The 13,195-nt window shown below is 38.3% G+C and overlaps 2 protein-coding genes across 3 annotated transcripts; both read left to right on the top strand.

The window, feature by feature from the left end:
* The first annotated feature begins 8,540 nt into the window (after positions 1-8,540).
* On the top strand, positions 8,541-10,925 carry cmklr1 (chemokine-like receptor 1). 2 transcript variants are annotated; one of them, XM_079481080.1, is made up of 2 exons: positions 8,541-8,591; positions 8,839-10,925. In XM_079481080.1, exon 2 carries the CDS (start codon positions 8,867-8,869, stop codon positions 9,923-9,925), a length of 1,059 nt encoding a protein of 352 aa, XP_079337206.1. In that variant the 5' UTR covers positions 8,541-8,591; positions 8,839-8,866; the 3' UTR covers positions 9,926-10,925. The 2 variants fall into 2 exon arrangements, with proteins under 2 accessions (XP_079337206.1, XP_079337207.1); XM_079481081.1 differs by having other exon boundaries at positions 8,586-8,641.
* Positions 10,926-11,126: 201 nt separating this feature from the next.
* On the top strand, positions 11,127-12,980 carry cmklrl2 (chemokine-like receptor 1 like 2). The gene is made up of 2 exons (XM_079481128.1): positions 11,127-11,169; positions 11,835-12,980. Exon 2 carries the CDS (start codon positions 11,886-11,888, stop codon positions 12,912-12,914), a length of 1,029 nt encoding a protein of 342 aa, XP_079337254.1. The 5' UTR covers positions 11,127-11,169; positions 11,835-11,885; the 3' UTR covers positions 12,915-12,980.
* The last annotated feature ends 215 nt before the right edge of the window (positions 12,981-13,195 follow it).

Genomic DNA, 13,195 nt, shown 5'->3' with positions numbered 1-13,195 from the left:
TTGAAAACATAAGTATACCAGATCGATACGAGACTGTATTGTATTATACAAGCCAGACAACACAAGTGTCTGAAACATACTAGACGGTTTCAATATATATGAAAAAAGAAAGAAAAATAGAACTATTTAAACAAAATTTTAAATGTCTTACATTAACAAAGAGTGTAGCACCGTCAGACGAGTGTCTTCGGTATCCTGGGCAGAACTGACTGATGATAGACCAGAACACCGAAAAGGGCCAACCAGACAAGAGGATGGAATCAGTATTAAAGTCAAAAGATGATCAGAATAAACGAGAAACCCATTAGTCAGGAGGGAATACTTCAGATCCTTCGACAAAAGCTCTTCCACCCACGAAGTGAGCTCGCTTGTTCTTTTTTCTCGCCTTTTCCACGATGGGCCATAGATTGCTTCTTCGTTCTCTTTCTGCTGGAGACAGATCCTTGGAAATTTTCAGGTTGTTATTTTTTAGAACATTTGAATCTTTAGCAGCGCTAAACTGATGTAAACTGGACGATGATTCCTCTGGTCTTGCTGTCGTTCAGACGTTTGCGACCCAGGCAATGAACGGTGTCCTTGGCATCCGGAAGTTTGTCTTTGGCGTCTGGTAGAAGATGCTTGCAAACATCTTCTCGTTCACTTTCAGGTACCCCATGAACTCTGAGACTCCACCGACGAGAGTAAGCCTCAAGGTGCGGAATCCGTTTCTCCTGTTCATGCGAGTTGAACTCGACTCTTTAAGCTAGTAACTCCTTCATTGCATACTCTGAATTTATCGGAAGTGAGAAGGAGAATGCACTGATTCTAAATTTACAGTCTTGAAAGAAAGACATGGATACTTATTTGATTTTGGACCTACTGGTTTCTTTAATCCCTTCTGCTGCCTGAATGGATGTTTTTGTCCGCACGCAGGCTAAAATTACAATGTGCAGGAGCTTCAATGAAAATTATCTTAAATTCTTGAAAAAATTAATAAATTACAAAAAGTTGCCTTTGAGTAAACAGTAATTAGCGGATCACTTGCAGTTCCACCCCCGGTTGAAGACCCATGCCTTAGATCAGCCATGTGATTGGAATAATCTTATTGGATGTTGATATTCATTCTGACTTGTCTGACTTAACAGGTTAGACAGGTTGGGTAGAAGATTATTGCTTCATAAATATGTCTCGTGATTGGGCCAGCGCCAGCGTTTTTAACATTTTCACTAAACTTTGATGGATCAGAGTACATTTCCTGTAATGAATATACGGACAAACAATATATCAAATGAAAGAACAGCATATCTGCTTTTAAACAAATACATAAACTGTATTCTTCTATTTTAATTTATTCTTTTTTTATCACTGTCACTGCGTAATCTTGTGACAATGAGACTGTACATATATATACATACATATCTCATACATATATTGCACTACATGGTCTGAATGCCGGCGCTGATAACATCATGGACTGTTTTAAGATGTTGATGTTAATGTATCAGAATATCGTGTGTGTTCGGTCATGATCCCAGTGCAGTCTTTTGTATATTTTTCTCTGTGTATTTGTTTATTTTCTATCTTGCTGTAAATTTGTGTTTATTGAATTAACATATAAATGCTAAGCATTTGTAGGATCCAGAAAGGGTAAGAGCCATGAACTTAAAATGGCTGCCAGAGGTCAATAGAGGGTATGCATCGACGTCCCTTTCCCACGTGAACACTGAGACACGCGACCTTCAGCACCAGGATACATTCCCCTAAATGGTAAAGAAACAAAGAATCCGGGGCTAAAACATGCAATTATTTGCTGAAATTACAAGCAGTTGGACTAGACGCTGTACCTTTTGACTTGCCTGACTTACAAAGGAATCAGGTGTTGCACCTGGACACTGAAATGTTGCACGGAATTGTGTTTCCTGATATTGTAAGCAGTCATTTTGCTGAGTGTTTTGACACCCAGGAGGGAACGCTCCGCCATGCTCACGTGGAGTTCACCTGGTAAAGTGACGACACGTCCATAACCTCTATAGAGGTTATGCATTGATGTCACTTTCCCAGGGATGGATTACTAAACGGGCCAATGGGGCCAGTGCCCCTTGACCCCCATAAGCCCGAGGGGGCTCCATCCAGTTTGGTATGGAAAAAAGTTTTTTTTAGCTCTGTTTAATACATGGGTCACATGCATAGCCTATACAAGGCCTCTGTGGATACCCTGTAAAAAATGCAATTATCCACAAATCATGTAAACGAACAATATGTATTTAACAAAATAAATACCGTAATGCAACAAAAATGACAGCAATATGGTAGTGGCAACTTTTTGAAAACGAAATCTCAATCTGTCCACAAGAACAGGCCTCAGCTGCACATGTAAACTTCTTAGTTTTGTCACGTTCCAAATCATCCAAGAAAATTCCAATAGGGGCGAGTGGAGCTCCACTCAAAAGCGGAAATATGTCCCTCTGTAATATGCTGAATTGGATTTACTGTATGCGTTTACCTAAGGTTTAATGAAGTAATCAGTTTAAATTATTTAATATTCATGTTGGTAAGGAAGTTGAAATGTTATGTTTTGCCTTAATTAATACGTTAGTAAATTAGTATCTGGTTAAAAATTTACTTTTAATATGTTTGGGATGGGTGCATCTGATCTGGTCATGTGTGCGTGCGTTTGCTCATAGCTTGGGAGTTGAAAAAGGGGAAAGATCCTTTTGAGTGCTCTAGTTTTAGACCGATATCTCTACTTACAAGCGATCTTAAAATATATGCCAAAGTACTCGCTCTACGTCTGGAACAAGTTATTCAATCTCTAGTCAATGAGGATCAAACAGGATTTATCAAGGGGCGCTATGCATCTGATAATATGAGAAGGCTGCTACACATTATAGAGGTTGCAGAGACACACCCAAATCCTTGTGCTGTATTTTCACTCGACGCAGAGAAAGCCTTCGATAGGTTAGAGTGGAAATATATGTGGGCAGTTTTGCAACGTTTCGGTTTCAGGCATAATTTTATAGCAAGGATCAAGGCATTCTACCACTCACCGTTAGCAAGTGTTTTAACAGGTTACATAATCTCTTCTCCTTTCACCCTACAGCGTGGTACAAGACAGGGGTGTCCACTCTCGCCACTTTTATTCTGTCTGTCTCTGGAACCTCTAGCGCAAGCTATTAGGCAATCTACGGCCTCCCCTATGGAAATTGGTCACCATAAGCATATTATATCTCTGTATGCGGATGATATCATTTTGTTCTTAGATAACTTTGACACCTCTATTCACCCAATAATTAAGGAATTTGATCATTTTAGCAACCTGTCAGGCTATAAAATTAATTGGACAAAATCTGCTCTTATGGCTCTAAATAGGATACACACAAATGTTCCTATTCCCGTCTATGTTCAGTCCAAAAGCTCTTTTACATATCTGGGCATTACGATTTATAAAAACATACATAAAATGAACAGAGACAACTTCAATACTATGCCAAGCAAAATAAAATCAGACATTCATAGATGGAGGAATCTAAAAACGTCTCTTCAAGGTAGAATTAATACAATCAAAATGAACATATTGCCCCGTCTTAATTTCCTCTTCTTTATGTTACCACTCTGCCCCCCTCCAAATTACTTTAAAGACATTCGCTCCATGATTTCCAGTTTTATTTGGGAAGGTAGACGGCCCAGGGTTCGTCTGAATACACTGCAACGACCTAAACTGTTGGGTGGACTGGCAGTACTGAACGTTGAACTTTATTATTGGGCATTCCAGATCAGAGCACTCAGCACATGGGCGGATCCGCAGTCTACCACTGCATGGCGACTGATTGAATCTGACAAGATATTTCCACACAAGCTGCAAGACATACTATTCTCCAGGGTAGCAATCGGAACAATAAAAAATAATTTTGGGCCCATCATTGCTAACTCTATTCAAGTGTGGAAGAAAGCAGAACGGTGGATGGGCGGCTCACCTAAATTCTATCAGAACATGCCACTATGGCATAACCAGTGTTTTTATGTGGCAACAAACCATTCAATCAACCATCTTGGTCAGCGCCGCCGCTCCCACCACGCGCATCACGCACTGTGCGTAGGGCACCAAGTGCCGAGGGGGCACCAAAAATAGCCTGATGAATTTTAAAAATTTTAAGGCATATTTTAGCCATGTATATGTAAAAAAAAAACGGCCGAACAATCCCATATCACCCCATCCACACCACGGCAGTGCCGGTTGATCGCGCGTGCGCCTGACGCAGTTTGACAGAGGCCAGCTAGTGAAGAGCTATGTAGTGTGTAAACCTCACTATCAATCAACTGAGACGCTTTAGCCTCCTCGTTAGAGCGCTCGTCTCCCAATCGGACCGACGTCGGTTCGAAGACCGTGTCGAGCGGGGCGAGTAACATTAATTTCGGTGCAGCTTGCAATCTGACTTGAGATTTTACTGTTAAACATTGATATTTTTTGTTTTACTATTCTGTTTACTGAAGAAAAGTTTGCACCTTTTAGGGGGGGGGGAATTATCATAATGGAATTATGCTTAGGGCACCAAAATGGCTAGCAGCGGCCCTGATCTTGGTCATCCCTTGGGGTGAATACATTAGGAGATATATATGATACTCAAGGTCTTTGCTCCATCCAAGATTTAAGAACACGCTTTTCGCTTCCTGTGTCCTCTTATTTTGTTTACTTTCAGCTAAGATCAGCCTTAAAAACGTACGGAGTTCCCTGGAACTCTCCTCTACCCTCACATCCTATGTTACAATGGATTGCACCGTTACTGGGCAGATCTTCTGTCTCTTTGATATATAGTGCGTTGATCCAGCATAGTGCTAAGGCTCTTCCAATTGAATCCATATGGAATAGGGAGTTGGGGAGTTTAAATATAAAACTTGATTGGGAGAGGATATGGAGTAATCTAAGTATGACTTCTAAGAACCTAGCTCACCAACTAATTCACTTCAAAACTATTCATAGAGCCTATATCACACCTTATAGGAGATTCCAGATGAAACTACAACCTACTCACAACTGTCATTTATGCAACACTGCCTCACCTGGGACATTTTTACACATGTTTTGGGAGTGTCCAGTTATCTCTAAGTTCTGGTTGCATGTAAATTCAGTTTTAGCGGATATTCTTGATATTTTCTATGTTCCCAATCCTGGTTTCTGTCTCCTTAATGATAATTGTGATATAAATCTAAAGCAAATTCAGTTCAAAATGGTATTTGCAGGGTTTACGTCTGCAAAGAAAACTATTTTGAAAAATTGGTTCTTTCCCGATATATGCATGAAATCATTCTGGATCCATAGCCTTGTCAACATTGTCAACCACGATCTCTTGGACCAGGGACAACAGCTAGGCAATCATTGTTGCAAAACACTGCCGAAAATGTTCTCTATTGTTTTATGTGTTTTCTTACCATTGTGATGTTTTTTTTGTATGTTTTTTTTTCTTTTCATATAGTCACATGTATTTGGTTATGTCTCTAACCCCCCCTCCCCCCTTCATTTGGAAAACAATAAAAATGTTGATCACAAAAAAAAGGAACGCCTTACCCCCTACAGGCAGTTCCTCAGAGTCCGACATCTTAAACAATTAGGTCAAAATTAAAATTACTCACAAGGTCCTTTGTACAAAATCGTCCAAACGTCTCAGTCCTTTCCAATTCTTAGATGCATCTGCGAAATCCTGGGAGCTAAGCTGCACGTAGACCGAAGGGACACTGTAAACATGATCAGTCCCACGTCGACCACCACGTCTGCAACCGTGATCCTCCACGCCCCGTATTTCCCAACTCAAATAGGAGTAGGATTTAGTGAATGTAATTTATTGTTATTATACGGCGAGATTTTGCACTTTGGCTTTAGCTTTATCCCCTCTAGCAACAACCGTATTCAGGGCTAAGTGTATCCCATCATGCATCAAGTTCTGGATATAAAATGAGACTTTTTTGGGTTAGAAATACTATATGCTGACTTGGGATCTTCACGCCCACTAGAACACTTGTGCCAAACACGGGAAATAAGTCATGAAAGTAGTCAAGCAAAGACTGCAAGTGGGGATATTGGACGTAGCCTCTGCCATGCACGCGATGATGAAGATATGTTTCAGCAAAATAAAGGCCAGTAAACACCACCTGGTTAAATTTGTATATTTGACAACTGTTTTATTTAGAGCAATTTATTGGATCTACCAGCAGTGGTGACACAGACTTACTTCTGAAGTCTGATTCATCTACCCTCTTCCGACCAAAAGTAAAGTTGCTTTTTTGATCGCCTTATGTATCCAGTTGTGATGTTAATTGAACCGCATCAATAATCCTTAAAATGTTCATTACATTACATCAATCATAACATTTAACTTACTTGACAAATACTTGTAATTAGGTGAAAGACAGTACAGAAAAAGTTTTTGTATGCATGTTTGCGTTTGAGCGCAGTGGGTTTGTGGGTTGTATATGTATGCTGGGTGGTCTGGTTGTTTCACTTGAAATGTGCAGACCATGCATGCTTGTTCTGTGGTAAAGTTTCCTGTTATTAGGCTGCCATGGGGCTATTTACATTTTACTTAAATGATGACAGTTAATAATAGCCCATCTGTGTGTTTCCTGCTTAAAGGAGAACACTGTTTTTATTATTTGTTATAATGTGCAGGCTACTGAGGAGTAAGAAATGTCAAGGTCTGTTCCCTAAGCTCTCTGACTGTGGTCAGAATAGATTCACAAACTAAATTGTACCCCACTCCGAGCAAGAGCTTTAACCACTGATGCAAATGCTCTTCATCATCTTCCTGCACAAAATTACCCCTCTGCAGAAAAGCATGTTAAATGCTGAAGAACGTTTGTGTTTATTATTGTGTTGAAATTAAATGGCTCTAACCACTGATCCTAATGCTCTGTTTAATCTTGCCTTCTACAGAAAAGTGCAGCTTATATTGAAACAGTAATTATTTTCATAACAAAAAGTGCTGTCATCCCTTGTCCCCTTACTTCCCAGGACTATAGGCCAAAAATAAAATAAAAAATTCTTTCAAATATGCTTTTTGACAGGCATCATTAAATAGTAATATATGAAATATTTTCATATTTTATTAAATACTAAGCAGTTAAGCTCATGGTTTCTGTGGCTCACTGGTTAAAGCATGGCATTAGAAGCACAGTGTTGTGGGTTGCATGCCCCCCCAAAGATTTTAAACATAGACAACTTTGTTAATATTAAACATCCAAACCCTATTTACCCATTCTACTAGCTGCTGAAATTGAAAGCAGCTGGACTCAACAGTGATGTTTACGACTTACTATGAAATGTCGTGGTGTGTGGAATTGTTCCACACAGAAGTGAAGTGCCTTGCCAGAATGTCACTCTCACGTCGCACAATGTTTCTCCTTTCTCCTTCCATCCCCATTAAAGCCTTCACAGACTTAAACCATTGTTTAGGCTTGGAGCATTGTAGTTCCTCCACCTCATGCTGGTAATATTGTTTCTTTGAGCACTTGATTTTTTGGCTATGGTTGCTTTTAATTTCATATAAGAGCGTCACCGGACAACAAAATGCGCCTTTATCAGATCTTTAATTTGAATAGTCATCCAAGGCATATCTATAATGGGACTATTTTATCCAAGAGGGTTATGATAGTTGAGGTCAATGCACCACCCTTAGCTTCAGGGTCTGTAGCTTCATGAATGTGAGAAAAATCATTCTGATAATTATTTTAATAAAAAAGCATTACCATGAGCATGACAGTTTTATTAAATGTTGACAAACAGATTTATTATGATTTATAATGCATCAGTATTTGATCTGTTTTCGATAAACAGTTGCGGCATTTAGGTAATTACAGTCAAAAACAAAATCCTATATCTTGAAAGCATTTGGTGAGTAACTAATATTCTTTGGCACCTCCTGAGATTGAACGTGGTGTCCCCTGCACATAACACACCGCCTATACACAGCAAAACTACAATTCTTCCCACCTATTTTGGTCTTGTTTTCCAGTACAATTTCTGAAGTCAATGTGCATTTTCTTGATTAGCAAATTTCTTGTTTTTAGACAAAAAAAACATATTTTTCTTGGGTTATTTTACTCATCAAAAGGATGCATCTTGATTTAAGATTTTTGTACTGGAAAACAGAATGAAAATGTTTGGTAAGAAATTAATTTTGAATGTGTACTGAGCTGCGATGCAGGCGTGAATCAACTATAGCTCCATCAGTGTGAAACGAAACACCGTTTATACTAGACCCATCAAAATTCAAAATAGGCCCAATGGCCCAATTCAAAGACAGACCAGACTAACTGGGTATGCGTGGAGCTTGGGTACACCTTTATCATTTTCACCCCATAAGTTCTATATGTCTATAGGTTACTTCTGTGTAATGATCTGTCTTCTCTGAAGAATGTGTCCTAAAAGTACAATGAAGAAGTGAAATTAGGGGATGTTTTTGATGAGGAAAAAAAACAAAGTTGTGGAAGTGTTTTTGAGGAAGTTACTGCATCAGAAGTCATGCACATTATTGCACAAGAGAGGGAGTATGACATCAGGTTTAAATGTCACAGATCAGATGTGAGATAAGTATTGGCACAGTTACGCGCAAAACACTGAGGTGAGAAACTGCCTTGTTATTTTTAACATTTCTGCATATTTATTTACTCTGTAAGTGTTGAGCTTTGAAAATGTATATTCAGGGTCTTATCAACTTTTTAAACATCTCATATACTAAATATACCCTTTTTTAAATAGTAATTACTGATAACTGAACACTTTTTTTCCTCTTGAAATTATAATCTAGCAACCTTGGTTTTGGTATTACCGGAAAACTTCAATAAAATATCTTTGTTTTACATTTAAAGGAATTCGAGGACATCATCGTGAATTGCAATGGAGTCAGCAGATTTTGAGTTTACTTACAATTCTGACTATAATTACGAAAACAACACGTACAATAATTCAGAAACTATAGGTGAGGAGGTTTCTTTTAAAGTCCACACCACCACATGTTTCACTCAGGTTATGTGCCTGTTGTTGCTGGTGGTCAACGTGATCATATTTTTGCTGGGCATCGGAGGAAATGGCGTAGTTATCTGGATTGCGGGTTTCGCCATGAAGAAGTCAGTCAATACTACCTGGTACCTGAGTTTGGCTGTGTCTGACTTTATATTTTGCTCCTGTTTGCCTTTCAACATCGTCTACAGCGTAACCTACGACTGGATCTTCGGTCTCTTCATGTGTAAATTCACGTCCTTTGTTATGTTCCTCAATATGTTCAGCAGCATCTTCCTCCTCGTCATCATCAGCGTGGATCGATGTGTAGCTGTCATGTTTCCTGTCTGGGCCCAGAATCATCGTACTATCGGAAAAGCATCTCTAATAATCGTGCTTGCGTGGGTCTTCTCCGCAGCCCTAAGCATTCCTTCGATGGTATACCGTGATGTCCAGAATCACTTGGGTACAAACCGCTGTATGAACAACTACACATCCAGCATGTATACTCACGAAACCATCGCTTTAAGTCGTTTTATTTTTGGATTTGTGATTCCGTTTCTGCTCATCATCGTCTGTTACACCATCATCCTTTGTAGACTCAGAGCTTTGCACATGGCAAAATCCAGCAAACCGTTTAAAATTATGACGGCTCTAATCCTCACATTCTTCCTGTGCTGGATGCCATACCACACGTTTGTGCTCATTGAAATTAACCACAGCTTTCATTTCAATGAGGTCGTAGCACACGGGTTGAGAATTGGAACCACCGTTGTTGCTGCCAACAGCTTTCTGAACCCTGTTTTGTATGTTTTCATGGGAAATGACTTCAGAAAGAAATTCAAGAGCTCCATATTGTCAAAGATTGAGAATGCCATTGGTGAGGAGGGACGGACAATGAGTCGATACCTATCTCGCTCGAGCTCGGTAGATGCCAAAGCATCCACTCATATCTAAAGTATAAATGATAATAAAATCAGGTCGATAAATAATAGACGATAAATAATTTTCTGTCTATGAACAAACTTTTGGTACACACTGCTCACAGTTGAATTCCAGTACGGTACTGTCTTTCTATCATGATCATTCACTTTCCGCTATTAGCAAAACATTGTTAATGTAGGTACACTATGTAGATATGTATGAATGTGTAAATTATAGGAACAAAAGCATATTGTTTGAAGCCGATGGCTGGCCGAAGGCTTTCGGTTTTAAAACCTGTTAGACTTGTGGCTATTAAGAATACTGTTCTGGGTCGCTCTAGAAGAACATCTCATTTGTTTATCTAAAAAATTGATAACAGAAAAGTTTAAAAGATCTTTAACTAGTGTAAAGCAGGCTTGGTACATGATTTTAGGCAAAAAATTGAACTTATGGTTACCTTGTTTTCTCCAGTAAATGTTATAAGCATTTGCCCACTTTTAGCCTTTAGTTTCAGTCTCAGAAAATGTCATATTATTATTTAGATACTGTATATCTGCCAATATATTATTGACTTTCGATGTTAAATAAATATCGGTTGTCTGCCAAAATGTACATCAATGAAATATAGCATTATATTTTTATGATTTAGAAATTAAATTGTCATTATGTATAATTCAAATGGATTGCTGATGTAAGATGAGAAGATGTAAGACTGTTTAGGTCACTACTGTAAAAATGTTTTAATGTGGTCATTACATGACAATATCTCTGTCCATTAAATGATCAATAATTTAAGTTTTGGCCGGTTGAAGAAGTTTTGAGTTTAAACTCTACTCTTAAATTCATAAAGTGTTAAAAAAAGTGCAATGAATATGCCATTAGTCTGTAGCTTTGGCACCACAGTTATTCTACTTAACTTTTGAAAGCATTCGCCTTTACAGTACCATTTGTTGTGTACAGTCTGTGTTTATAATTAACATGACGTTAAACTGAAACTTTTACTGTAACTAATAAACTTTTTTTCTTTGACTGCAATGATTGTGCCGTACATTACAGCATCACCCTCGTCATTACGGTTAAGGCGGTAAACATGTTGCACATCGGCAATGCACTCTCACATTTAACCATTTTAAAGGAGGTAGCACTTGTGAAGTGATACCATCTAATTTCTCAGAACTTTGACGCATCTCAGAGAGGAAATAAGTGTATCATAAACCCAGCAGCTGTATGTGAAGCATTGCAAAGGACATTGTGAGACTAACAGCATACTTTGTGAGGTAAGTTCTGTGTTATTTTGGTCACAAGACAAATATGCATCAGGGATTTGAGTGATCAGAGAATGTTTTAATGGCACATAGCAGTAAACGCATTAAAAAGCATCTGACTAACACGTTCATAAAACATTCTCCAGAATTGTAATAGATACTGATGTATCTAAGTAGAATTTTGCCACACTCTCTACAAATAACTTCTAATATTGATCAATATGAATAAATTTGACCCTTGCGAAATGTGTTTTAATTGTAAATAAAAGAACTGAAATGGCTGTGCTTTTAACAAATTATTCAAATTTCATAAAGTGTATGGTTGAGATTATAAGGCTCAGGGCTGATGTATTCTTGTCTCAGGTATGGTCCCTTTTAAGGTCACTTGGAGCATTAGAAACGTTTTCAAGTAGAAAAATACGAAGCTATGAGAGATGCAAAACATTTCTTTATTAAATATCCACAAAAATACCTGAATAAAAAGATATGTGATGCAGTAGGAAATGCATACATTTTTATCAGTACAGTATGTTTGTTCAACGGGAATGGAACCCTTCCCCTTTGCGTTGCTAGCGCCATGCTCTACTCACTGATCTACAGGGAATATTATGAAATATGCAACTCTCTCTGCTTAGTCATATTTCTTGCTTTAAAAAAAATATGTTGTTTTGTTACAGAACATTTTCTCCATTCAATTCTAACTGGTTACTCCAGGCAATAGAGACATTATGACCTCAACTACTGAAGGACACTATGTCGATTACGAAAACTACAAAGACATGATGTTTGAGTTGGCAGACAATCGCACTTCAGAAGGAAGTCCTGCACATGTCCGGGGAACAGCATGGGTTTTCTCTGTTATTTTAAATGTGATCATTTTCCTGCTTGGCATTATTGGAAATGGAGCGGTGATCTGGATTGCTGGTTTCAAGATGAAGAAGACAGTAAACACCACATGGTACCTGAGCCTGGCTTTGTCTGATTTCATTTTCTGCAGCACCCTCCCCTTAACTATAGTCAAATTAGTCACAAACAACTGGCCTTTTGGACTCTTCATGTGCAAGTTCACATCTTTTGTGATGTTTGTCAACATGTACAGTAGCATCTTCATTCTTGTCATCATAAGTGTGGACCGCTGCCTGACTGTCAGGTGTCCTGTATGGGCCCAGAATAATCGCTTTATAGCCAAAGCCAATGCTGTTGTTGGGTTGGCTTGGCTCATATCGGTTTTGTTAAGTATACCAGCGGCGAAATTCAGAAAAATCCTGCATGTCACACAAACATTAACAATATGTTATAACGACTATGAGGGACATCACCAAACTGCTGTGTTCATTCGATTTACATTCGGGTTTTTGATTCCATTCCTGAGTATTTGCATGTGCTACTCCATCCTGATTTGTAAACTTAAAGAGAACCACATATCCAAATCCAACAAGCCCTACAAGATCATGACACTTTTGATCGTGATTTTTTTCCTCTGCTGGATGCCATTTCAAATTCTTTCTATAGTGGAGTTGAGTATGGAGGAGGATAACCCAATCTTTCACTCTGCGCAATATATAATCATTACAATTGCCTGCTCAAACAGCTGTCTAAACCCATTCCTGTATGCATTCATGGCAAAGGATTTAAAGAAGAAATGCTATTCATTTATGTCAAAGATTGAGAGTGCCATTGACGAGGAGAGCAGAAGCGGTTTCAGAGGAACTTCCGTTACCAATACCGGGGATCCCAGACTGTCCACAGCGGTCTGAAAATGTGAAGGTTTATGAGTCTTTACATGGAAAAACAACACAAATCATTTAGAAGCAATTAATTTTTTGTGTTTTGGATGTAGCCAGATTTTTCTGTAATCTAAAGTTGATTTAATGTACTTTTAATAGAACTAATTCTTACAAGCTAATTTTTCTACAACTAACATAAAAATATAAAGATAAATGTAAATAGAAGGTATACGTTTTACCTCTCAAAGTATTTTTTCTGGTGAGCATTACAATATATGTGTGTATACTGTATCAACATTTATAAATTGTTA

This window comes from Barbatula barbatula (genome assembly GCF_947034865.1).
Source record: "Barbatula barbatula genome assembly, chromosome: 2".
Taxonomy (NCBI): Eukaryota; Metazoa; Chordata; class Actinopteri; order Cypriniformes; family Nemacheilidae; genus Barbatula; species Barbatula barbatula.
The sequence above is the reverse complement of the archived record's forward strand: the minus strand, read 5'-3'. Positions and strand labels throughout refer to the sequence as shown.